This window comes from Nyctereutes procyonoides, unplaced genomic scaffold (genome assembly GCF_905146905.1).
Source record: "Nyctereutes procyonoides isolate TBG_1078 unplaced genomic scaffold, NYPRO_anot_genome, whole genome shotgun sequence".
NCBI lineage: Eukaryota > Metazoa > Chordata > Mammalia > Carnivora > Canidae > Nyctereutes > Nyctereutes procyonoides.
Genome location: NW_026575139.1, coordinates 113,457 through 139,094, shown reverse-complemented (window position 1 = coordinate 139,094; position 25,638 = coordinate 113,457). Strand labels below are relative to the sequence as shown.

Genomic DNA, 25,638 nt, shown 5'->3' with positions numbered 1-25,638 from the left:
CTGGGGGCGGGGGCTCCGGCGGGGAGGGACCCCGACTCGGGCGGCGGGGGCAGGGCGGCGTGCACCTGGCGGCGGGGCGCGCCCTAACCTGGCTTCCGGGGGCGGGGCGGGGCGGGCGCGGGCGGGGCGCGGGGCGGGGCGGGCGCCCGCAGACGTCAGGGACCCGCGCGCCAGGCCGGGGCCGCCGCTCGCCGTGGGCTCGGCCGGGGCTGCCGCGAGCGTGCTGGCCGCGCCGGGCATGTCCTAGGCGGCGGCCCCGCCCAGCGCTCGGCCGGCGGGCGGGCGGGAGGGCCGGGGCCGGGGCCGGGCCGAGCGGGGCCGCGCCGGGCCGAGCCGCAGGTAAGAGCGCGCCCCGCGCCCCGCGCCCCGCGCCCGCCGGGGCCTCCTGCGCCCGCACCTGCGCCTGCGGGGCCGCGCGGGGGGCGGGCGGGGCGCGGGCCCTCGGGGCCGGACAAAGGCGCGGGCCGCGGCGCACCTGGCCGGGAGGGTCCCCGCCGCCGGGAGGGGCCGGGGCGCGGGTTCGCGGCCCGCGGGGGGGCGCGGGCCGGGCGCCGGCGGATCCAGAGCGCGCCCCCGCCCCGCGGTCCCCCCCGCGGCCTCCCGTCGCCGTGTCGCCGCCGCCCCTGCCTCCTGGCTCGGCCCGGCCCGGCCTCCGTTGCGGTGCCCCCGCCGCCCGGCCCCTGCCCCATCCGCCCCCCCCCCTCGGGCCGGGGCGCGCGGGGGCAGCTTGGGGTGTTGCTGCTTCCCCCTCGCTGCGCCGGCCGCAGGCGGTGTGGGAACAGCCCAGCTCGCGGCCGAGCCGGTCGGGAAGGGCTGCTGGTGGCGGCGGGCCCGGCCCTGGCAGCGCCGCAGAGCCAGCTCGGGCCTTGGCCTCCCCAGGCTGAAAGGCGGCGCCCTCCGCCGGGTGGGGTCGCGGCCCGTGGGGGGTGGCAGGTGATGGAGGAGGGGCGTGGGGGCTGGGAAGTGCGGTGATGGGGCAGGAGCCGGGCCCAGGCTTCCCCTCCCCCCACCGCCGGGAGGAGGGGCCTTGGAGGAGGTTGGGGCTGCGGAGGCCTCCGGAGCCCTGCGGGGGGGGGGGCGGGGGGCAGGTCCCCACCCCCTCGGCCTCCGGGGCCCAGCGCTCCGGGTGGACTCTGAGGCCGCGCCTGGGGCTCTGGGGAGGGGGTTCCGGCCGCGCTGTCCTGGGGCGCTGGGGCGGGGCTTTCCTGGTGCTCCCACCTGCTTGCCCCAGGTGCCCGTGGGTGTGCTGAGGGATACGCGGGCGATACGCGGGCACTTGGACCTTCATGGACCGTGGGTCCTGGCGGTGGCGTTGCTCACCGCCCGCCCGGGAGGGGGCTGAGGCTGGGCCTGTGGGCGTGGGTACCGCGGGGACTGGGGATCCCCCCACTGCTCCCGCTGTCACTTCTCTCCCTCACCGTCTGACCTCCCTCTGTGCTCTGTCCTCGGAGTCCCATTGTGACCCCAGGACCTCCCCGGCTGGCCACCGCACCCACCCACGCCCTTGCACCATGTGCTCTGCCCAGTGCTCCGTGCCCGGCGTCTTTGAAGTTGTTCATGACTTATAGGCGAGGCGGCCACGTTTTCATTTTGTGCTGAGCCTCTCAGAGATGAGGCAGGTCCTGGAACTACCCTTTGGCTCCAGCACACGCCCAGGACTCCCCGAGCCTTGTGACCCCCGCGTCTGCACCGGTTACTTCCTCTGCTTGCAGCGCAGTCCCCAGATGTTGACAAGCCCGTTTCCATCCATCCGCTTCCTCTCCTGCTCCTGCTCCTGGTGGGCATTGCTCAGATGATGCCTTCCCAGGAGCCTTCCCAGACATCCCCCCCCCGCCCATCCCCCCACACCCACTGCTTCATTTTTCCTCTGGGACACTCACACCTTCTCAGAGCCTCTCACCTTTGCTGTCTGCCTCCCCGGCTGGCGGGAAGGCGGGTGATGCAGGTCACAGGGGGCTCAGAGCCCAGGGCACCCCTTGGCACACAGGCAGTGCTCGGGGTGGGATCTATCCTGTGTGTGTGTGTTTGTGCAGAGAAGAGTGGCCAGGACACTTGTGGGCGGTGCTCTGGGTACGCATGGAGGCCCTGTGCACACGTGTGTCCTGTGAGCGTGTGCATGTTTGGTGCCCGTGCACCTGTGCTGCTGGAGCCACACAGCTCTGCCCTGGGTGAGCGGGGCGCCTATGTGAGAGCATGGGCAGGCTGGCTGCCCCAGAGCCTGGTGTCAAGGTGGCATGGGCCCTTGCTGTCACTCAGATTGCCCGCACTGTGCCTCACCAGCTGCCATGGCACTTGCCTGCCCATCTTGACCTTACCAGCCCCTCCTACCTCTCCTTCACTGATGCTGGCAGGGCCTTGTAGGCCCCGGAGCCTGATGCCTCCGTTACCTGGTGCTGTCCGGGCCTGGGGACCTCTGCGGGATGGCCACGGTGGCCACGCGGGGGGTGTTGGGTCTCCTGTAAGCGATCGCTGTATTGATGGCTCAGAGTTCCTGTTTTCAGCTGTTCCCCCACCCCCTGGCCCTCCTGCCAGGCCCACCCCAGAGCGTCTGGTGGGGGAAATAGGTCCTCTGATTCAGAGTTTGTGTCCAGGGCAGGGTCAGGCCCTGTACACCTGGCATTGTGGGGACCCTGATGGGCCATGGCGAGTCCCACTCGAGAGCTGTTCTTGGTTGGGTCATGAGACGTGTGCGGTTCCACACGTGGACAGTGTGGCCCGTGCCTGATGGACTCAACGCCGGGTACCTGGGTTGGGGAGACAGAGCACAAGGGAGGGCCAGGAGAACTTAGCTGGGGAAGGCGTCCACAGGGGCAGGCGCACTCCAGGGAGGGCGGTGGCCTCGTGCGGCTGGGCCCAGCGTCTCCAGTGGCGGCCGCTGTGCTGCCACGGGGGTGCTTGGACGTCAGGGGGCGGATCTGCGCCGGGGCCTTTCGCGTCCAGGGGCTGGGACCCAGGAAGGGAAGCCGGCTCTGACGCCTCCTTCCCCTCAGGGCCAGACGGGCCTTGCCAGTGCCAAGATGAGTGTCACCTCCTGGTTCCTGGTGAGCAGCAGCGGCACCCGCCACCGGCTCCCGCGAGAGCTCATCTTCGTGGGGCGTGATGAGTGTGAGCTCATGCTGCAGGTGAGTGTGAGCATCTCTGGGGCAGAGAAGGCAGGGGCGGGCCCAGGGCAGGACAGCGCCCGTCCTCCCTGCTGCAGGAGCCTGCTGAGAGCCCTGGAGGCAGCCTAGTGCTGCGCGCCTCCGCCTGGGCCTCCGCCTCGCCTGGGACCCACGGGGGGCGAGTGCAGGCCTGCGTGTGCGCTCACAGGCCAGTCCCGCCTCCGCGTGTCGGGGCTTTCCTGACAGGAGGTCGTTCAGGCTTCTGTCAGGTTCTCAGGGCATCGGGAATCCACCTTTGGAAGGTGCTGGAAAGTGGACCTATCTGTGGTTTTGTTGTCTGGGGCCCCCCTGGGCCATGGCAGACTGGGGAACCGTGAGGCCCACTCTGGCCGTCAGAGCTGTCCGAGGGGAGGCTGGCGCCCCTTGAGGCACCCAGGTAGAAAAGGGTGGTGGCGCCAGCACCCCGTGCACTTGGCAAGCAGGACCTTCAAGCCCTGGTCTCAGAGTCTGGGTCTGGCTGTTTGGGAACGAGGACGGAGGGGAAGTGGACTGACCCTACAGGGTTCCCCTTAGTTCAGCCGTCCTTTGCGCTGCTCCCCAAGGGGGTGATCCAGCCGGGCCTCCTGCAGCCCTGGCCCCTGCCCCCACACTCACGCCCCCCATTATGGGACCCCCAGAAGGAGACATGTGTCCTGGGTGCAGGGTGAGGCCTTGCTCAGGCCCTGGTTCCCTGTGCCAGCCGGGCTGCTACTGCCCACTCCTGGGACGTGAGGGGCTCGGGCTGCAGACGGGGGGCTCGGGCCCCCCACATGCAGATGGCAGATGTCGTCTGTCTCCCTCTCCTGAGGACGAGCCTGTCCCTGTCTGGACCCCCTGGCTTCTCCGCAAGGGTCCTCAGACTTGGTTGACTAGACCGGACAAGCTCCCGCATCTGTCTGCTTGCTGGGCCGCCTGGTGTCTGCGGCTTGGCACAGCCTGTCCCCTTATTTCTCTTCCCGTTGTTGGACGCTGGAGAGGCCGCGTCAGGGACTGTCCGGGGACGGGCAGGTGTCTCTGTGAAGCCCGGGGTGTATCTCTGAGGCCTGTCGGGCACCTGCCTCCTCGGCCACCACTCAGGTTTGCCGGTGCTGGGAAGCAGTGGCCTGAGGACAGGGGAGCGGCAGGCGGGTGGCACCAGTCAGGCTTCTTCACGGCGTCAAAACGTCCCTCTTCCTCTTCCGTTGTCGCCTGGCGTGAAGTAGTCTTGATTTATTAAAGACCGTTTACAAATATGAAGAGCCCCCAGAGCACACGGTCCACATGGAGCAGGTGCAGGCTGCGGGGTGCACCCCTGGCCCCCTGAGCCCCAGGAGCACGCAGTCCACACAGAGCAGCTGCAGGCTGAGGGGTGCACCCCTGTCCCCCGAGGCCCCAGAGTAGCAGTCTACACAGCAGGTGCAGGCTGCGGGTTGTACCCCAGGCCCCCCGAGCGGCCCAGGTGAGGCCTGGATGTGGCCAGCTGCTCCCTCATGGTGTCGTGTAACATGACCCCCGTGCTCTGTCATTGGAAGCAGATCTGAAAGTGTGCTGGGTCGCTGACCCCTGGCAAGGTGCTGTGGCTGTGAGGCATGTTGATGGCTTCTCCGGTCTCCCTAGGGTGGCCAGGAGGACCTCTTGGAGGAGGTGGCACTTGACAGGGGCCCGCAGATCCTGGAAGGCTGTGGGTGCCCGGGGCCCAGCGTGCGTGGTCTTCCCACCCTGTCCTGCCCTTCCTGCTCTGTCCCCTGCACCAGGCCCTCACTCTGCTTGCCGCCCTTCGCAGGTGCCGGTGGAGAGGCCTCTGGCTCGGGAGGCAAGGGTCAGGGCGCTCAGAGCGAGTTTGGGTCCAGTTCCTGCTTCTGGTTCGTCGGTGGTGGAGCCTTGAGAGGGGCAGGAGCAGCAGGGGCTTCTCAGCCCTTCATGTGGGGCAGCCCTTGGCTTGGCAGCACCCGTGTTCCTGCCCTGGCTGTCCTCCAGCAGTTGGGGAAACTGAGGCCCCAGGAGATCGTGCGGGTGTAGAGCGAGCACCAGGATGCTGTCCAGCCCCTGCAGCCTCCCCCTCTGCCTGGGCCCTGAGCGTACTGGGCGGTCCCCCCCGCGTCTCCTGGAGGTCCCGTCACACCCTTGCCTTGGATTCCACATCTGCTCAGGTGGCTCACACGGTGTCCTCGCCCGTCCTGTTCCCAGCCTCCAGCTCCCTGTGCCCAAGCTCTGTGCTACCAAGCAAAACCCATCAGCCCCCGTCCTCTGCAGCAGGGTCCCCGCCAGCGGGCCAGGGACGAGGCCTGACTTTCCCTGTCCCTTACCTGTGCTTGGGCATCCCCTGGTGGCACTGCTGCCACACCTCGGGTCGGGGACACACACCAGTGGATCTCGGCCTCATCCTACAGCTGCCTCATCGCAGTCCCTCTGCCGGGCGCCCTCCCCTGCGCGTCCTCACCAGCCCGCTCCTCCTCACCCCCTCCCTGCCTCGTGCGCCCGGAGGGCCCGGGCCTCCCCTCTGCGGGGTCCGTGCTTCATACCCGTGTTGTCACTCAGCAGTTGTGATGGAGCACCGCACTGTCCTGCCACCGGGAGGGCCACGCAGAGACCCTGCCCCCGGGGTCACCACGCCAAGGGTGGGGCCGGCCACACACATGTGAGCAGGGACCTGATGATACCCCGGGGGAGAAGGCGAAGGAGGTGGTGCTGGGAATGGGATGGGGGACGAGGGGCCAACTGGACGCTCAGGAGGACAAGGGGCTCGGGGGGCCCGCAGGGTTGAGGCCGGGGAGCAGAGGCCTGTTCGGGGGGCCTGTGCCGCGAATTAGGCAAGAGGGGCTGTGGCTTGGACCTCAGGGGGCAGAGGGAGTGTGGGGGGCATCCTGGAGGCAGAGCCGGCCAGCCTGGCCCCATGCCCCCCACGCTCTCCAGCAGCCGCCGTGTCCCGTGCGGTGCCAGCCTGGCCCCGAGCTGGTGCCCCGCCGGGGTGCTGGACGCCGCACGTGCACGTGGGTGCAGGCCCAGGTCTGCCGGGTGCAGAGCCGAGGCCACGTGCTGTGGGTCTTGCCCTGGGGGGGCGGCGCTCCGGGGCACGGCGGGTGCCTGTGCATGTGTGTGTGTGCCCGCGTGCCATTGTGTGCTTGTGCACAGGTGCCTGCCCTGAGACTGCCCAGTTCGCCCCATAGGAGCGTGTGGCAGCCGGGCTCTGTCTGGAGACTCCCGCCCCGAGAAGGCAGGCGGGGAGCCCCCTGGGCGCTCGCAGCTCCACCAGGGCGATGTCGGGGTGCGCTGGCAGGAGGCTGTGCCCAGAACCCCGGGTTCTGGCTGCTGCCGGGATCAGGCTGTTCCGGGCAGCGCCCATTTTCCACACAGGGACACACAAAGTTTGGAAACATATCTTTATTCTTTTTAAAGTGAGTATAATTAGACCTTTTCCCAAAAATCTATGTTGGGAGCTTCTCAGGGCCCTTTTATTAGCCTGTTTCACAGTATTTCCCATCACGCGTGGCACAGCTGCTTTCTGCAGGGCCTGGTTTGTATCCTGTTTTTTTTTTTTAAAGATTTTATTTATTTATTCACGAGAGACAGAAAGAGAGAGGCAGAGACCCAGGTAGAGGGAGAAGCAGGTTTCCCACAGGAGCCCGATGCGGGACTCGATCCCAGGAGCCGGGATCACGCCCTGGGCTGAGGCAGACGCTCACCTGCTGAACCACCGGGCGTCCCCTGGTTTGTGTCCTGTTAAGTCTCTGATCCAGGACAAGGGGCTGCTCTGCCTTCTGTGCTGGGCTGCCCGGCCTCCGAGGTGTGGATCTGGGGCCGGCTGCTGGCTCGGGGCCCGGCGCTGGGAGGGTGGCTTCTGGAGCTGGGGCCCCTCTGCCTGTTCCCCACCAGGCCTGGTGCTACCTGCAGCCTGGGAGGGGGCTTTGCAGGAGATGTGCCTGGTGCTGGAGCCCCAGTCGTGGGTGGAGGGTAGGCCTGGGGACTAGATGGGGCAGCCCAGGCACTGGGTGCAAATGGTGGGGGGCACTGTAGGGTCCAAGGAGCCAGAAGGCAGGGAAGGGTGGTGAGGTGGGTGGGAAGGTGGCACAGGGAGGGTGGCAGTCCTGGGCGAAGGACCCAGGTCCAAGAATGGGCATGGCATCTCCAGAGCCCACAGGGCGGTCTGGCCAGAGGGCAGGGCAGGGCAGGGAGGAGGTTTGGAGAGGCCTCCGGGGCCTGTGGCTCATGGACGAGGCCAGCCTTTCCTCCCGGGCTGGCCGGGGGCCTCAGAAGTTTCTGCAGAAGAACGATGGGCTGGACCGAGGGCTGGGAGGATGGGAGAAAGGGGGCCGCGGGGGGTGATAGGTTGCAGAGAAGGGCCGGTGGGTGCCTGGGGGCAAGGGGCTGTGTGGGAGCTGCCGGACGCTCGGCTGCCGGCATTCCTAGGGGAAGGCTGCAGGGCCAGGGGGGCGGGGAGGGGGGTCTGGTTTGGCCCGGCCAGGCTTGAGCTGCCCAGAAGGTGCTGGGGTGTGTCCAGGGGCTGGAGGTCTGAGGCTCGGGGAGAGAAGGGGGTTGTTCAGGCTGGAGGTCAGCCCGGAGGCCCCTGGAGGGGGTTACTCCTTGGCAGAAGTGGCGTCCGAGCCTGAGGGATGGCGCACCCTCCTGCTGCCCGCCCGGTCCGCCTTGGGCCAGCCTGTGTCACCCCGCGTGCTGGTGTGGAGCTGGCAAGAGCCCCGTGGCCACCCCTTCCCAGGCCTGCAGCACCCCCGAGTGCTGATACCTGGCGGCAAGGAGGCCAGGGCCCGCCCTCAGACAGGGCTGAGGTGGGCAGCTGGGCTGTTCTCGAGAAAGGGTGCAGAACCCCAGACCCCTCACCAGTTCTCTCAGCTGCCAGGCTGGACTGTAGGAGTCGCGGTCGCTGACTCACAAGGGCACCCAGAGGGGTGGTTCACTGGCTTGGGGGGAGACGAGCCCGAGCGCTCAGGCTCCCCCACGTGGCTGCTGGTTCTTGCCAACCCCACTGCAGCCAGGAGACCGAGGCCCAGGTAAGGGATGCCGGGGGCCCCAGCAAGCCCTGCACCCCCACCCCCGCCTGTGCCAGGTGGCGGGCCTGCCATACAGGGTCACCCTTTGGGGGTAGGTGAGCACCGGGCGGAGCCACACCCGGCACAGGCAGGGGGGGTCTGATGGTGGAGGGGGTGCCTGGCATCCAGGGAAGAGGCTGTGGCCGGAGTGGCCAGGAGCTGTCTGATCGTGAGCGCCAACTTTGGGTGAGGAGTTCGGGATGGGGGCAGAGGTGAGGTCTGGGGGGAGAGGCAGTAGGTCTCACGGTTGGACACGGGCCAGATACCTGCTGCTGTGGGAGCAGATGAGTTGGCACCAGGACCCCCACCAGGCTATCCTGGGGGCTTCGTAGGGCAGATGCTTGCAGCGGGCTGTGCTGCTGACCCTGCTTCCCTGGCTCCCTTGGGCAGCACTGGGGCACGTGGCCCAGGGGTGGCCTCTGTGTCAGGGAGGCTCCGGCTGGCCCCACTGACCGCTCTACCCACTGGATCGCCCCTGCACCTCTGCTTCCTTCCAGAGGACTGAAGGTCCACGCAGGATGAGGTATGGGTCCTGCGTCCCATTCCCTCTTCGTGCCACTCCCCCCAGCTCCCCCACTGCGGCAGCATTCCTGTGGGCCCAGCTGGCCACCTGGGGAGTGCAGGCAGGGCTGGAGCATGTTGCCTACTGCTTGGGCTGAGGGCCACAGCCCCTACAAGCCCTACCCGCTGCGGGCTGCCCTCTAGGGCACCTGGCACGTCGGTCAAGCTGAGTGACCTGGGACAGGGCAGGGCTAGGCCACAGCCTGTGCTCACCCCCACCGCAACCTTGCTGTGCCCTAGGGGTGTCTAGGCCTTGGGAGGGTGCTGGGGCCTCCCCTGGAAACCAGGGAGCAAGTGGGCTGTGTGGAGGGCTGGGCACACAGCTGTGAGAACTGAGAACCCTGGTGGTATGGTGACGCAGGGACTCAGGTGTTGGGCCACCCTCTAGCGGGTTAGGGGCCATCCTGTCCCTTGCCGTGGAGAGCTGGTGTGCAGCCCTGTCCCCATGCATGTGACCTGGAGGTAGGTCTGGGTGTCCTGTGGAGGCCCTGTCTGGCAGGACCACAGGGTCCCGTACTGTCATCCTGGCAGGTCTGGACATCTCCTAGGTTGGCCATTTCTGCTGGCCTCTCCAGGGCCTGGTCCCCAGGCCTGTGTCTCCTTAGGTGGCGGAAGAGGGATGCAGGGGCTACCCAGGGATGCCCAGAGCCTCCAGCAGAGTGGATGTGGGGTGGGCAGTGGTGCTGTGCTCTGTGCCAAGACCGCGGGCCTCGTGGCTGTGCTGGCCATGCCTGAGCAAACAATGTGACCCCATGAGCCCGTCCCTGCCTCTGCACCACGAGCCTGGCAGTGGAGAGGTGTGGTGGGGACTTGCGTGTGCTCTTCTCCTGACTGAGGGGGCGGGGTGCGTCCTGGGAGCCGTCATGGGAGGTCTGGTGGCCAGGGAAAGTTGGAAGTGCTCAGCTCTTATGTGTGCGCACTTGCACGGGTGTGTGCACGCTTGCACGTGGGCGGCAGGGTGTGCTTAGGACATGTGTGAGCCCTGTGCATGCAGGCACATAGCTGTAGGGTCTGAGGCCCATCCTGCATGAGTGTGACCATCGCTTGGAGAGGCTGTGCCCCTGAGGGGCTGCCCAGGAGTGGGGGGGCCTCTCCCTGAGCCCCCAGCCTCTCCAGCCCCCCTGTGGTCTCTGCCTGCCCCCACCTGCCCTTGGGAGTGAGCAGCATGTCCCAGATGAGCAGAGGTTCTCAGCCCTGCCCCGGCTGACCCAGGGATCTGGCCCACGGGTGCCACAGAGGGCTGCACAGAAGAGGAGGGGCTTGGGTGGCAGTGGGGCGGGAGCACCTGCCCTTGGCATCTCAGCAAGTCCCTGCGGCCTGTTCCAGCGGCTGAGACAGCTGGCGCGGTCAAGCCTGGGTGGGCTGTCCGGGTGTCGGGGTGCGGGCTGGGCGCTGCGGGCTCCCAGGCCCCGGTGGCCAGTGTTGGCATTGCCGGGCGGTGGAGGAGGGGGCTCCTGTGGGGGGTTCCTCCGCCTCCTGGGCCTCACCTCGCCAGGAAGGCCAGCTGACGGCCGTCTGTGTGTCCCCAGTCCCGCAGCGTGGACAAGCAGCATGCCGTCATCAACTACGACCAGGACAGGGACGAGCACTGGGTGAAGGACCTGGGAAGCTTGAACGGGGTGAGTGCCAGAGGTGCTGGTGCTGCCTCCGCCCCCTGGGCTGGCCCCGCCCCCTCCACCACGTCTCCCCTTCCTTGCTGGCCCCGCCCCCTTGCTGGCCCCGCCCCTCTCCGCATCTCCATTCCCTTGCTGGCCCCGCCCCCGCAGGGCCCCGCCCCTCGCTGGCTCCACCCCTCTCCTGGACCGCCCCCTTGCTGGCCCCGCCCCCCACCATATCTCCGTTCTCTTGCCGGCCCGCCCCCCCGCCCCCTCCAGGGCCCCGCCCCTTGCTGGTCCCCCCCCTCTCACGACCTTTCTGTCTCCCTCTCCTGCGGGCCCCGCCCTCCCCATGGTGTCCCCCCTTCAGAACACCCTGTCCCCCATAGTAGCCCCGCCCTGCCCCCCACATCATGACCTACCCCTCCGCCTTGGCCCCGCCCCTCCTCGTGACCTCCTCCCTGTGCTGGCCTCCCCTCTCCTCCGGCCCCCCTGCAGCTCTGCCCACCTGCTCTGCTCCTTTCCCCTCGGGGACCGCATCCCTCTGCTCTGTCCCCACCTGGCCTCCTCCTGGATCTCGTGCTCAGGTGGGGGGAAGCCACCTTCAGGTGCAGTGGCTCCATGGCCTCCTTGGGAGGGCTTCCCGCAGGGCAGGGTTGTTTGGGGGGAGGGCCCTAGGGTGCGCAGGGGGGGCGGGCCTCCTGCGGACTGGGATACCCTGTCCTGGGGGATGCGGAACCCTGAGCAGGGAGGGGTCCAGTGTGGCCGTGCTCGGGTCTGCCTGCTGCTCTGTCCTGCCCAGCTCGGGCCGCCTGCCGTCTCCATCCCGAGCTCGCCTCCACTCGGGGCCCCGGGCGGCATCTGCCCCCCCCAGCCCCTCCTCTGTGGGCCCTCCTGTCAGATACAGTAGCCCGACCTGAGTGGGGCCGCAGGGGCAGTGAGCGTCCGTGTTGCCCATCCCTGCATACCACGGCCCTGGCCCGGGACGCCGCCCTGTGCACCCACCTCCTGCTCGGCTCCCGGGACCCTCCTCTGTCCTGTCCCCAGTCCTCCACGCTTCTGGTTTCTTCCACCAAACTCTGGCACAGTGGCCCTGCCTGAGCCACATCTGTCTTCCCGCTGTCACCCGGGCTGCTGCAGAGGCCTCGGGCGTGTTGGGTGCTCACACATCTGGCCACAGCGTGGTGGCGGTGGCCAGTTAGAGCCCCTGGTGCAGGGAAGAGGATCTCTGGGGAGCAGGCATCACCTAGCCCAGCCAGCCCTGCCGCGGGGCTACTGCCACCCCAGGGTCCCGGGGTGCTGGGCGAGTCCAGTCCTTCAGCGGCCGCCTGTCCTGTGGTCCCTTCAGGGTGTGAGGCTGGGTGCACGTGCATCAGAGGGACAGTGCCTAGCCCAGAGCAGCTTGGAGGGAGGGGGACCCCAGATGCCTGCTGCTGGCTTGGCCCTCTCATCCGTCTCCCCCCCAGACGTTCGTGAATGATGTGCGCATCCCGGACCAGAAGTACATCACGCTGAAGCTCCATGACGTCATCCGATTCGGCTACGATATCCTTTCCTGGCAGTGGTGGGGGCCTCAGTGGGCGCAGCAGGGGCCGGCCGGTGTGAGAGGGTAGTGGGCATGACCCCAGGTGGGGCTCCAGCCCCTGTTCCCCCGACAGAAGCCCCCAATCACAGGCACCTGCTTCCTGCCTCCTGGTCTGAGCTCACACAGGACTTCAGGAAAAGTGAGCCCTCCCTGGGACCCAGGGTCCCCAGTGACCTGGGGGCTGCCTGGATGTGGCATTCTGTGCCTCCGCCCCGAGGAGCGTGCTTCCCCTGGGGCCCCACACACATGGCAGGAGCGTGTCCTCTTCTCTGCCTGCCTCTGCTGCCACTCGTGGGCCCAGCCACCATCTGAAGCCCCCCCAACGCCTAGAACCTGGGGAGGCCAGGGCTGAGGGGTGGTTTGGGATGGGAGCTGGGGCCCCACCTGGCTCCGGGCATATCCCCTGCCCTGCCCTGTCCTGCCCTTGCGGTGAGGGGCTAAAGGGCACACTCATGCGCGTGTGTGCTGCTTGTCCAAGCAGGTGCAGTGTAGACACACGGTAGGTGCACAGGTGGGTGTGGGGGGCAGCGCAGTCCCCCCAGGCCTCCCCTCTCCGTCTGACTCGATCGAGAGCTGTCTGGTCTCTCCCTGCGGAGAAGGCCCGCCCCACGTGACCCATGCCCCCGTCCAAAGGCCGTCCTGGGTCTTCTGCTCCGGGTTCGCCTTAACTCGCTGTCACATTCCAACATGTACGTACTGGAGCGTGTGCAGCACCGGGTCCCCGAGGAGGCGCTCAGGGTCAGTGCCCGCACTCAGCCCAGGGCCCCGCCGCCCCGCACCCCCGCACCCCGCCCCCGCCCCCGCCCGGCGCTCCCGTATCTCTTGGCTGCCTCTGCCTGGCTGTGGTGCCATGAGTCAGCCTGGCCCGGCCTGTCCTGCAGGATGGCCCGGTCTAGCAGGTGGGGAAGATAGTCGCTCCCCGCCCTCCCCAGCCGTCGCGGCTGGCAGCGTGGAGAGGAGACTGCGGTACCTGGCTGGGGGCGGGGAGGACCGCGCCGAGGCTATCACAGGTGGTAGCCGGGACGGGCAGGAGGGGAAGCCTCTGGGGACAGCCCTGGGGGGACTCCTGGGTGATGAGTGCCTTCGGGTACTCCCCGTTGGGGCTTGAGGAACCTGGGTCCGGGGCCATGGTGGGAGGACTCCGCTCTGGCTCGTTTGGTGGAGGTCATGGAGCCTCGGCCTGGGGCCACTGCCCAGAGCTTTGCCCAGGAACCCTGTGTGGAACCCTGCGTGGGGGAGACTAGCCTTGGCCCCGAGCTGTGGGCAGCACGGGCAGTGTGGGCAGCCTGCCCAGAGTCGCAGGGCCAGTGTGACCCCTGCCCTGACAGCTGCAGAGCTCAGCCAGGTGGGGCCGCTGCATGCACACGCCCTCACACGTGTGCACACACAGGCACACACACAGACCTACACGGTGTGCCCACATAGACCACTGCTGCCCGCCTCTCGTGGCCCCTGAGCCGCTGACCCCATGGCCTGGGGCCTGTCCCCACCCCTCTGTGTCTCCTGAGTGGGGGTTATGAACCACCTCCGATAGCTGCTGCCCACTCCAGGCTCCTTCCTGGAAGCTTTGTGTTCCTGAGGACCCCCCCCCCCCAGGCTGGGGCAAGGACCCTTGGCTTTGAGCCTCAGGATGTCACCTCCACGGGAGTCATGAAGGAGACCTCCTGGCGTGAGGGGCCAGTGCAGGCCGTCTCTGGACCAAGAGGGAGGCAGGCTGCCCTGGGTGTCCTCCTGGAGTGGGCCCTGCCCTCACCCCTGCCTCACTGCCCACAGCACGAGAAGTATACCAGCCAGCTGCAGGTGAGCATCAAGGGCCCGGCACCCAGGAAGGGCGAAGCGCTGCCCCAGCACCCCCCGTATTGCGAGTCCTTGGGTCCCAGGCCAGAGAGGGGGGACCGGAGGCCAGGAACAGGTAGGGCGGCATGGCATACGGCCTGGGAGGGAGGTGCACATGGGCCTGCCCCCCACGGGCCTCCCCGCGGCTCCCTGCGACCTGCCTCATCTGGGTCAAGCTCCCCTCCCAGCACAGCCCCTCCACCCGCCAGCCTCCTGGGCTCATGGCATCCCGGCGGGCACAGCACAAAGCTGCCCTCGGGTGAGCTCAGGCACCCATGCACCCCACACCTCCGCACCCCAAGACACACCCACCTGTGCACACTGCACCCCTGGGACCCGTGTGGTCCGGTCAGCCTGCGGGGGGCCCAGGCTTCAGGGTCGGCCCTCTGTGACTTGAGTCGTTTACAGACCCTGGAGAGAGAGACCCGCCCTGGCTGTGGACTCTGCTGTCCTCCTGTCCTTCTGGCAGGCAGGCTCTGGGGGCAGAGGGCTCAGGCAGGGCTGGGGGGTTGCCTGCCTCAGGATGGGGCTGCTGAGGACTGTCTGCCCCAGGTGAGCCTCCTCCACAGGGAGGCCTGGGCGGGGCTGGGGACAGCGAGGGTCACAGACTCACAGCGGTCGCTCGCCACAGATGTGGAAACGGGCCTCAGGGTGATGAGGCTGGAGCACTGGGGCAGGGGGGCCTGGGCTGAGATGGGAGGTGAGGCCAGGGCCCCTCCAGAACCCAGGGCTTCCCCAGCCCCGGGTCTCCCCTCCTGGTCTGCGTTGGGGCCACAGCGACCCAGAGTCAAACGCTCTCCTTGTGCAGAGGCAGCGGCCTACCGCACCCCCCTGTACGGGCAGCCCTCCTGGTGGGGAGAAGATGATGGTGGCACCCCGCCCGAGGAGCGGCGCCAGGAGGAGCCCTACGCAGGTGGGTCCCAGAGGTCGCTAGAGCTCCTGAAGGCGGCCTGGCCTGGAAATGCCCGCTCTGGGGGAGACCGAGCTGACAGTCCTGGCGGGGCGGGTGGGCGGGCGTTGCCACCCTGGGGCCCCCAAGCACATGTTCCTCCCTCCCCCCAGAGCGGCCCAAGGAGCTGGCGCAGCAGGACGGGGAGCTCCCCGGGACGATGGCTGGCTTCCGGGCCTCGGTGGAGCCTCAGAGCTACTCATTCAGGCGGGAGCCCAGTTACTTTGAGATCCCCACGAAGGAGGCCCCGCCGCCGCCGCCACGGCCCCCCGAGGTGCCGGCGCAGGAGGCACCCACCAAGGAAGGGGAGCCGGGCGGGGCGGCCCCCGTAGTGCAGAGCCACGCCTCCTTCACCATCGAGTTTGACGACTGCAGCCCGGGCAAGGTGAAGATCAAGGACCACGTGACCAAGTTCTCCCTGCGCCAGAGGCGGCCGCCGGGCAAGGAGGCCGCACCTGCGGAGGCCGTGTCTGCGGAGACCAAGGTGGCCGACTGGCTGGTGCAGAATGACCCGAGCCTGCTGTGCCGGGCCGGCCCCGGCGACGACCGTCACAGCACCAAGAGCGACCTGCCGGTCCACACCCGCACCCTGAAGGGTGAGTGCCGGGCTGGCGGGCCCAGCGTGGGGCTCCGGACCTGCCGCGGGGCGTCCCCACCGGCCTCAGTGCTTGCCTGCTGGCGGTTCCTTGCTGAAGACCTGCTCCGCGTCGGGGCTGTCCCTCGTGTTCTCCTCGCTTATCTTGGCCACGCGTGGTGGTATCCGTGAGATGGGCGCTGTGTCCCCAGCCACACGTGACAGCTTGGGCATGGGGTGAAGAGTCCCCCACCCCCCAGATCGCTGCATCCTTTCCCTTGGCCTGATGAGTTGCGGTTCCCCCACCCCCAGGCCACAAGCATGAGGACGGCACCCAGAGCGACTCGGAGGACCCCGCGGCGAAGGCGGCGGCGGCGGTGGCGGCCGGGGTCCCTGCGGAGGGTGGCGGGGCGCAGGTGCGGCTGCAGAGGCAAATGAAGCGAGATCCCCAGGAGCTGCTGCACAACCAGCAGGCCTTTGTCATCGAGTTCTTTGACCAGGACACGCCGCGCAAGAAGCGCTCCCAGTCCTTCACGCACACCCCTCCCGGGGACCCCAAGGCCGACAAGCGCCGAGGCCCCGGGCCGGCTGACAAAGACCGCTCGGGCGTCCCTGCCCCGGCGCGGGGCACGGGCGGCAGCTCGGGGCCACAGCGGGCCAGCTCGCTCAAGCGGGAGAGGACAGAGGAGCGGCTGGGGGGGCCCTCGCCCACCCCCCGGGGCTCCGCGCGGCCCTTCGGCAGTGTGGGACGCCGCTCCCGTCTGGCCCAGGACTTCATGGCGCAGTGCCTGCGGGAGGGCTCCCCGGCCGCCCGGCCCGGCCCTGACAAGGCACCCCCAGCAGCACCGGCCCCCGAGACACCCCGTGGGGCCAGCCCCGTGGCCCCGGCGACCCCGCCACCACCCCCTGCCGACCCCCAGCTGACCAAGGCGCGCAAACAGGACGAGGACGACAGCCTGAGTGATGCAGGGACCTACACCATCGAGACAGAGGTGCAGGACCCGGAGGTGGAGGAGGCCCGCCAGATGATCGACCAGGTCAGCATGGCAGGGCGGTGGGGGCCGGGCCAGGGGTGGGCTGGCACTGACCCGGGGGCCTGGCCATCCCTCCTGGCAGGTCTTTGGGGTACTCGAGTCTCCTGAGCTCTCCAGGGTGTCCTCCGCCACCTTCCGTCCCGTCATCAGAGGAGACAGAGACGAGGCCGGCGACGGGGTAGCCCAGCGAATGGCCCTACTGCAGGAGTTCGCCTCCCGGTCAGCGGGCATGGCCCCCCAAGGGGAGCTCCAGGTACCTGGGAAGCACACTGCCTGGGGAGGGGCGGGGGCCCCCGCATCGGGGCCTGTGTGAGCTCGGAGGTCTCGCCTGTGTCGGATTCCAGGCCCCAGAGGAGGCTGGGTCCAGCCTGCTGGGTAGTGTGCCCTGGCAGGTGGGCTGGGGCCCCTGCGTGGAGGGCTCAAGGGCGGGCCCGGAGGCCCCAAGTCTGGCTGGGCACCTGGGTGCGTCCCGTGTACCCACAGGCAGGGCTGCGCTGAGTCACAGCGGCTGGCCTGTGAGCCCCTGAACTGGGCTCAGGTTAGGTAGTTGTGTTGGGGGCAAACGCAGGAGCGCATCGGGGTTTCCTGGCTGTGTCCGTGGGGGAGTGTGCCACGGGTACAGAGATGGCATGGGTAGGGCCAGGTGTCAGGCGAGCTGCTGTGGCTGCCCGGGCACCTCCTGCCTCCCCTGCGGGAGACACACGCTTGCCCTTTGCTCTGCAGGGCCTCACGGTGCCGGGCTCTCCCGGGAGTCAGAAGTGGGTGTCCCGCTGGGCCAGCCTGGCCGACAGCTACTCAGACCCAGGCCTGGCAGGTGAGTGGCTCAGGCTCAGCGGTGGGGTGGGGCTGGGGCTGGGACTGGGGGTGGGCTCAGGCCTTTAACTGGACCTGCAGGCGCGAGCGTGCCAGCCGAGTCTGGCGGAGGGCCGGGCGTCCCGTAGGCACCCAGGGCCCGCAGCCAGCGACCGCTCCCTACCAGGCTGCCCTTGTCTTTGCAGAGGAGAGCCCTGGGCGCAGAGCCGGGGAGCTCGAGGGGACCCTGCCTGTGCGCCAGCGACGGCTGCTCCCACAGCTGCCCAGCGATCGCGCAGACAGCCCTGGGGGCCCCGAGGCCACCAGGAGGAGCGGCCCCGGGCCACCGGAGCCAGGCAGTGAGCAGGCCGGCTGCTTCTTGGGCCAGGAGGACTTGGAACCTGACAGCCTCAGCGATGCCAGCGGGTCAGACGGTGGGCGGGGCTCCGAGCGGGGTGGGGGCCCGCAAGAGGAGAGACGCCGGAGCCCCCAGGAGGGACTGGCATGGACAAAGGGCCGGCGCTCGCCGAGGGCCCCTGGAGAGCCAGCCCCCACCTCTTTCTTCATTGGGGACCAGAACGGGGAGACGGCCTTCCCCAGGAAACCTGTGGCTCCAGGGGAGGTGGAAGGCCCGGGGCGGGTGGCCCAGGCCAGCCCCCTGGCGAGGGACAGCCTCTCCGTCGGCACCAGCGGGAGGATGGTGATCCAGCTGCGGACAGGGCGGTCCCCGGAGCCCGAGAGCCCCGCCCCGGCCTTGGTCCGGCAGGACAGCTTCAGCAAGGAGCCGGCTGGCGGCGCCCCAGCGCACGGCCATCTGCCGCACATCTCCAGCCACCCCCTCCTGCAGGACCTGGCTGCCGCCCGGGCCTCGCGCATGGACCTGCACCCCCAGGACACCCACCTGATCCTGAAGGAGACAGAGACGGCCCTGGCCGCCCTGGAGGCCCGGCTGCTGTCCAGATCCGCGGAGGAGGCAGAGGGCCCCACGGGCAGTGCCCCCAGGCCGCCGGAGGACTCGCTGTCCGGGGACTCTGACGTGGACACGGCCAGCACGGTCAGTCTGCTCAGCGGGAAGAACGGGCCCAGCCCAACCAGCCCGCAGCCCGCGGGACCGCAGAGGGACAAGCCGCCGTCCCCGCAGGCAGCACAGGACCCGGGGGGTGTCGCCTTGAACAGCGCCCGTGAGCGGCTCTCGGACAAGCAGCGGCGCCCGCTGGGCCCGAGCGACGTGGGCCGTGCAGAGCCGGGGAGGCGCCTGGCCGTGCGGCGTGGCCCCGGGCCCCGGGGCTCCTCGGACTGGCCTGACGACGATCGGGGCTGTGGCCTGGCACCCCCGCCTGGCGCCGACGCGGTCACCTCTGACCACGAGGCCCCCGGGGCCGCTGGGGCGGGGAGGCCAGGCCCTCGGCGGAAACCCGCCGCCCCGCCGCCGCCGCCAGCTGCCCGGGAGGAGCAGAGCCGCGGCCCCGCCGGCTCCCAGAAGGCCCAGCAGGTGCTGACCCGCTCCAACAGCCTGTCCACCCCGCGGCCCACGCGGGCCTCCCGGCTGAGGCGGGCCCGGCTGGGGGAGGCCTCGGACACGGAGGCTGCCGACGGGGAGCGGGGGCCCCCAGCCACCGCGGAGCCGGCGGGGCGGCCCGCCCCCGAGCAGGCCAAGAAGCTGTCGCGCCTGGACATCCTGGCCATGCCCCGGAAGCGGGCCGGCTCCTTCACGGGGCCCAGCGACTCCGAGGCGGCCCCCGCGCGGGCTGGCTTCTCCGGCCGCAGCGTCGAGCTGTACTGCTCGGGCCGCAAGCCCGTCATGGCCGAGGCTCGGGCCGCCGCCAGGAAGGCCGCCAACGCCACTGCGGTCCCCCGCCAGCCCTTTAGCAGGGCGCGCCCGGGCAGTGCCCGATACTCGTCACCCAGTGAGTGCCGGGAGCAGGCGGGTGCCCCGGGCCCAGGCAGCCGGGGCGGAGGGTGCGCAGCTTCCCTGTTCCCATAGGCGGGCCCGTCTCCACGGACGCACACACGAACCGTGTGCATGTGTGACCATCCTCGGGGAGCCAGGATGGAGGGCTCCGCGGCTGCGCGCCAGGCCTCGGGCTTGGGGAGCTCTGCCCTCGGCTGCCCTGCCAGGGCGTGCGGGATGCCGTGGCGGGGGAGGGCTGTGTCCACCCCCTCACCCCCCAGGCAGAGGCCCCATGCAGCCTGTGGCCTGTGCACGTGCGTGGCCAGCAGGGACAGTGCTGTGGCCGCCGGTGCTTTGCTGCTGCCCCAGGGGGCTGCGTGTGTGTGTGCACGTGCGCTCAGCCAGGCCGGTCACCCTTGTGAGCTGAACATAGGCTCTGCTGGCCCAGCTCCTCAGGGCTCCTGAAGCTGCTGGGGTGGGGCTCCCCCTGCCTCCTGGGTCCGCTAGGGGCGCCCAGTGCTGAGGGGCAGTGTCCGCTGGAGGGAGGGATGGGCGGGGACGGTGGTGGCAGGCTGGGGACCACTGCTGGGTGGGAGCCGGAGCCGCTGCCCCTCCGCTGCTTTTTTGGCTGCGTGTGTTTGCTGCCACCGCGGGGCTCCAGAGCAGGGTGGGTGAGGAGCCAGGTCCGAGGGGCAGGCAGGCAAGGGAGGGGGCTGCGGGGGCCGAGCTCAGCCACCCTTGGGTCCCACCCAGGCCTGGGGCCAGTTCACGTGGGGAGGGCTGCCCTGATTTGGGGCATCTCTGGGTGTAACGCTGCCCTGCCACCACGCCTGCCACCTCCCGTCTGATGGGTACAGACCGTCCCCGTGGCCTCTGCCCACAGGCCGACCAGCCCCAGGCCCCCGCCTCTGGGCCGCTGGTGCCCTCCAGACCCTGGAGCTCTGCAGCTGCTGGCGCTTCAGCTAAAGGGCCTCTAGGCATGGGTGGGGGGCCGCCGGCAGCGTGGCTTTGCGCAGCATTGAGCCCTTGCCTGGGACCCCGGGGCTGCCACGGGGTGCTGAGCTGCCGCTCTGTTCTGTTCTTGCTTCTGGAACCGATTCGCGCTCCCAGGCACGCGCCGCCGGCAGCAGGGCTCGGATTGCACGTCCACGTCCGAGGAGGAGTACGGCTCCCACCACGGCTCCCCCAAACACACTCGCTCCCATGCCTCTACAGCCACGCAGACCCCGCGGGCTGGCGGCTCTGGCCGCGCGCGACCCCGGGCGCCCGGCCTCCGGGACACGGATGACGAGGAGGAAGACCCTGACCCCTACGGCTTTATCGTGCAGACAGCGGAGATCGCCGAGATCGCCAGGTGAGCGGCGCAAGCGGAGCCGCTGAGCCGGCCGCGCCACCCTTAGGGCCAGAGCGCCCCTTGGGCCGGGACTGGGCTGGAGGCTCTGTCCGCCTGAGCTCTGCTTGTCGGGGGGTGGATGCGGTTATTGGGGGCTTGGATCCTGGGTGGGTGGATGGGTCCCGGGAGGGCGGATGGGTACTGGGTGCGTGGATGGATCCCGGGTGTGTGGATGGGTACTGGGTGGGTGGATGGGTACTGGGTGCGTGGATGGATCCTGGGTGGGTGGATGGATCCCAGGTGGGCGTATGGGTCCCAGGTAAGCAGTTGGGTCCTAGGAGGGCAGGTGGGTACCAGATACATAGATGGATCCTGGGAGGGCAGATGGGTCACGGATGCGTGGATGGATATCAGCTGGGCGGGCAGGTGGATGGAGGCAGATCTGCTCAGAAGAGTGCGGGACCTCTGGTATGAGGAAGAACTGCATTATTTTTGTTAAAGATCATGTCTCTCGTGTTGTCGTTCCCTGGGTCAGCTCCAGGCCAGGAGCTGGGAGGCTGGTGCAGAGGCAGCGGGACTAGAGGGCAGTGTTTGGCTGAGCAGTGGTCAGTGCCACGGTGGTTGGGCTCTGTGGGGCTCGTGCAGGGGCAGGAGGAGTCCGGGGCTTTAGGGTGAACGGCGGGTGTTTGGTGCTGAGGCTGCTGAGCTCTTAGAAAGAGGTGACTAGAGGCAGGTGGTTCCTGGGCAAATGGCCCGTGGGGATGCAGGCACAGAGAGGACACAGGCCATGGTGGCTCAAGGTTGAGCAGGGAGGGCCTGCGGGGGCATGAGGGGGGCCAGGGATGGCGGCTCCCAGGACACGGAGGGCGGGCAGCGGCTGACAATGGGGCGGACTGCCGAGGTGGGCTCCTCAGAGGTGAGGGGCGTGCAGAGGAGGGGGGGTGGGCGGCCCCTGTGGGCTTCGGGGCCTCTGCTTCCTGAGTGGGCAAGCTTGGGCATCCTGCCCGGCTGGGGGCTGGCACTAAGGCAGGGGTGCACGCCCATGGCATCACTGTGAGTTTGAGGGATGTCCTGTGTTTCTCAGTGTAGGGAGAGTGGGTGCAGTTGGGGGACCCCCATCTCGAGGGGTCTAGGTCAGCCACGCTGGGGGGAGGGGGTGGCTGGAACAGTTTTCTCCAGCCGTCTCGGCATTTCTGGGAGGGACTGAGTGCGGTGGCCGTGCCAGGCAGGGGTGCAGGTGCCGTTCAGAGTGGACGGGCCCTCAGGGCCGGCTGGGAGGCGCCCTGGGCAGTGCTGGGACGATGGAAGCTGGAGGTCGGGGCCTTGGTTGGCCTTGGAGGCCCTGTTGCTGGGGCAACTGCTGGCATCCATGTGCCGAGGAAGCTTCCAGGTGGAGCTCGTAACCCCTGTCGAGTGAAGGAGGTGGTGGTGCACAGTGACAGGGGACTCCTGTACCCCAGCCTGGGCCGAGGGCTCAGGTGACACAGGACAGGCTGGTTGTGGGACCTCTGTGCCTGCCCACCCTTCCTGCCTGGCCCCAGCCCCACCCCTGCCATGGTTCCTGGGGCCTCCCTTTGGGGCCCTGTGAGGTCTGGCATTGCCAGTGGCCGGGTGGGCGCAGTTGGGGTCAGGCTGGAGGCTGCACACCCCCGACCCCTAACCCTCACCCAGCACCTGCCTCTTGGGCAGGACGCCTGCCTGCACCTGCGAGGGGCGGTCGACCCGGGGAGGGATCCATCAGGCCGCTGCTTCCCGACCTTCCCAACACGGGCGCTTGGCCCAGGGGGACCCGACAGGACCTGCCTTCTTTCCTGCGGGCTGCAGGCTGAGCCAGACGCTGGTGAAGGACGTGGCCATCCTCGCCCGGGAGATCCACGACGTGGCTGGGGACGGTGACTCGCTGGGCTCACCGGGGCCCACCCGCAGCCCCTCTCTCAGCAACGTGCCCAGCACCCCTGCTTCGACCATCTCTGCACGTGAGGAGGTGAGCCTGGCCGCCACCCTGCTGAGGTCTGGCCCACCCCGGCCTTCAGGCAGCTCCTTGCACAGGCAGTCTCAGCCAGGGGCACTTGCCGAGGCCGTGTGTCCTGTGCTCGGCTCCCCACACGGCCACCCCGGAGCACAGGATCCAGGACCCCCTGTGTTTGGGGGTAGGGGCATCCCGGGGCCCGAGTCTGCTCAGTCCCCCTACTGTCACGGCAGGGGAGGGACATGGTCTGCCCCTGTGGGTGGATGCCCCCTGCCCCCAGGAGGGCTGACACCACCCTGCCCCTGTCTACAGCTGGTACAACGCATCCCCGAGGCCAGCCTCAACTTCCAGAAGGTGCCACCCGGCTCCCTGAGCTCTCGAGACGTGGACCAGAACATGAACGACCGCTGTGAGGACCCCCTCGCCAGCAAGATGCGGCCCCGGAGCCGCGAGGAGGCAGGTCACCCCACCTACCCCGCAGAAAGCTGGCCCGGCTGCGCGCACAGGGCCCTCCAGGCTGGGTGTTGGGGTGCACCAGGGAGCAGGGCCTTCCGGGGGGTCCTGGGTGCCACGCTAATGCCTGGTCCTTGCAGGTGATCTTTGACAACCTGATGCTGAACCCAGTGTCCCAGCTGTCTCACGCCATCCGGGAGAACACGGAGCACCTGGCCGAGAAGATGAAGTGCGTGGGGCCCCCGGGCTCTGCAGGCCGGTGGGAGCTGCCCCCGCCAGCGTCCCCTCAGATGCAGACGCTAACATGCGCCCAAAGCCAGGACCGCCCAGGGGGTGCTCATGCGCATGTGTGCACCTGGGCCTGGCAGCCGGCACCCCCTGCGCCCACCCCAGAGCCCCCGGGACGACCCCAGTACTCCCCACGTCAGGCCCAGAGATGGAGACTCTGCTTCTGGCCAGCCCACTCCTGCCCTGGGCCTCTGTTCCCCCGTGGACACAGACAGGGAGGGGTGGGGGCAGCGGGCTGGTTGCGCTTGTATAGGTTCCAACCTCCCTGTCCTGTTTGCTCCCCCCCTCGGTGGCAGGATCCTCTTTCAGAACACAGGGCGAGCCTGGGAGGAGCTAGAAGCCAGAATCAACTCGGAGAACGAGGTGCCCATCCTGAAGACGTCCAACAAGGTGAGGGCCGCCCCCGCCGCCGCCAAACAGCCTCCTGGCTGCAGGGAGTGGGGGGTCCCCGTGGCAGTCCTGCTCCATGCACCCCCTCCCGCCCACTTCCAGGAGATCAGCTCCATCCTGAAAGAACTGAGACGCGTGCAGAAGCAGCTGGAAGGTAGGTATGGCCTAGATGTGCGGGCGAGGCCCCCGGTGCTGCTCGCTGTGGCGCCCGCAGAGGGAGGCCGGGTGGGTGTGGGAGGCAGGACAGGACCCACCGGCCGGCCTGACCCTGCACCTCCCGCAGTCATCAACGCCATCGTGGACCCCAGCGGGAACCTGGACCTGCTGACCGGGAACCGCGGCTCCGGGGGCTCGGCCCAGCTTGGGAAGGGCCGGCCGGCTGCCCAGAGTCCGTCCTCGCCCCCCTTGGCCCTGCCTCTGAGGAGCTTCCCGCAGCGGGGCACCTGCGGGTCCCCTGGCCTCCCGGACCCCGCCTTCCTCCCCGACTTCCTCCCCGACGCAGAGAGGTTCCTGATCTAGGCGCGGGCCGGGGCGGCCTCCCCGTGGCCCCGGGTCTGGCGCCTCCAGCCTCTCTGTCGGCCGCTGCGGCCCCTCCCGGCTGCGGACGGGTCGCCACAGAGACCCCCCCACGTGCCAGGACCCCGTGGGCAGGGCCTCCGTGCCCAGACTCCCTCCCTCGCTCCCGGCCAGCACCCCAGCGGGACGGCCCAGCCCCTGGGCTGCCCCCGCTGGCCTTCCGGCCCAGCTCCTGTCGTGGCCACTGCCGAGGGCTGGCGTCACAGATGTGTGCCCCGCGTCCTCTCCACTGCTGTTATTTCTGTCTGTAGCTTTTAAGGAAAGGCTGGTCTGTGCCATGGCAGCAGCCCCCGGGCCTGGAAGGCCCTCCTCCCGCCTCTCGCGCTGGGGTGCGTGCTCACCTGTCCCTCCCTGGGTGCTGGCCCGGGCCAGGCAGGGGAAGAGGGGCTGGGCCAGGGGTGGGGGGCGTCATTCAGTGCCAAACACGGAGCCAGGGGGGGCCCGTGAAGCCCCAGGACTCGAGGGCTCGGTGCGCCTGGCCAGGGCCCTCCAGCGGCCTCTGCCGCCTGGGCCCGGGCTGTGGCCCGTGGAGACGTTTGGGGCCGGAACCCCAGTACTTCAAGCCTTTGGTGCCAATGCAATTGCCAAACCTGCTGAGTGTGCAGGCTGCTGCCACACCGGGTGTGCACACGGGCACACACATGCCAGACACACGCGCCCACGCCCAGGCACACGTCCACACCGTGGGGCAGGTCTTCCCAGCGAGGGCTGTGGGGCATCTGCACTTGGCTTCCTGCGGCTTTAGGCTGGGGGGGGGCAGCAAGCACTGGACCGCAGGGGCTGGAAACCAGGCTTCCAGCAGCTCCCTGGGCTGCACCCCTCCCCCAGCCCCCGTACCCCCTGACGCTGTGGGCATTACGTGGGTGCCTGCAGCCAGCCCTGAGCCCTTCAGGCTGCTGTGCTCCTGGTCCCCTGGGGGGTGGAGGGCAGGGAGAGGCCCCAGGGACAGTTTTGCCTTCTCAGGGTTCTTTAAGCTGGGAACATGCCGGGTGGGCAGGGCACGCCTCCCCGGGGCAAGAGGAGGCTGCTTCTGGAGCCTCTAAGCCAAAGAGCCCGTGGGCTGGGGCAGGTGGGGACGGGGCTGGCCCACCCCGGCCGTTCCGGGGGGTCACTCCGCACCGTGCCTGGCGCCTGTGTGAGTGGCGATTGCGGGATGGGGCCCGGGGGCCAGTGGGTGTGAGTCCGGGCCGCCACGGGTGATGCGTGTGTCCGTGTTTACATTTAGCTGACTTGGAGTTGCGTGCATGGGTCCTGTCCCCCCCACCACCCCCGTGATGTTTACGTATGTGTGTGAGTGGGGACGGGGTTCCTGCCAGGACCCCGCCCCCCGGGCCTGCTGTGTCCACACGGAGGAGGCCTCCTGCATGCCCCGCACAGTCCCCTCCAGCCTGTCCCCTGGAGACCAACAGTGGCCATTCTCATCCACACGCACCCTCAGTGATCGCTGTACACTTGTTTTTATTCACAAATTCCCGTTCCTCCCCCTCCAGCCTTTGACTTGGGATCAGTAACTTATTTGTCTGGCTTCTTGGAGGTACTTCTGTATGTTTGTCCTCAGGTGGTCTTATGGCTGTCTTTCAGAAAATGGTTATTTTATATGAGTTGTCATGGAATTTGTTCTAATAAATCATTCTATCACATGGCGAGA

General features: G+C 68.9%; 1 protein-coding gene across 3 annotated transcripts; it reads left to right on the top strand.

The window, feature by feature from the left end:
* The first annotated feature begins 195 nt into the window (after nucleotides 1-195).
* Nucleotides 196-25,638, top strand: CEP170B (centrosomal protein 170B). Of its 3 annotated transcripts, none has more exons than XM_055303764.1 (19): nucleotides 196-339; nucleotides 2,991-3,122; nucleotides 10,255-10,344; nucleotides 11,787-11,867; nucleotides 12,587-12,643; nucleotides 13,679-13,817; nucleotides 14,550-14,654; nucleotides 14,804-15,286; nucleotides 15,577-16,301; nucleotides 16,381-16,551; nucleotides 17,022-17,112; nucleotides 17,297-18,997; nucleotides 20,197-20,335; nucleotides 22,139-22,298; nucleotides 22,596-22,739; nucleotides 22,877-22,965; nucleotides 23,321-23,414; nucleotides 23,517-23,568; nucleotides 23,698-25,638. In XM_055303764.1, the coding sequence occupies exons 2-19, from the start codon at nucleotides 3,018-3,020 to the stop codon at nucleotides 23,931-23,933; spliced, it is 4,662 nt and encodes a 1,553-aa protein (XP_055159739.1). In that variant the 5' UTR covers nucleotides 196-339; nucleotides 2,991-3,017; the 3' UTR covers nucleotides 23,934-25,638. The 3 variants fall into 3 exon arrangements, with proteins under 3 accessions (XP_055159739.1, XP_055159738.1, XP_055159740.1); XM_055303763.1 differs by having other exon boundaries at nucleotides 197-339; nucleotides 20,092-20,335; XM_055303765.1 differs by lacking the exons at nucleotides 196-339; nucleotides 2,991-3,122 and adding an exon at nucleotides 7,609-8,687 and having other exon boundaries at nucleotides 20,092-20,335.

Excerpts from the sequence above, each read along its gene's own strand:
- CEP170B (XM_055303763.1), top strand. The coding sequence starts at position 3,018 with ATGAGTGTCACCTCCTGGTTCCTGGTGAGCAGCAGCGGCACCCGCCAC. Across the intron at positions 16,302-16,380 it reads CCCGCCAGATGATCGACCAG|GTCTTTGGGGTACTCGAGTC; the intron begins GTCAGCATGGCA and ends CCCTCCTGGCAG. Across the intron at positions 20,336-22,138 it reads GAGATCGCCGAGATCGCCAG|GCTGAGCCAGACGCTGGTGA; the intron begins GTGAGCGGCGCA and ends TGCGGGCTGCAG.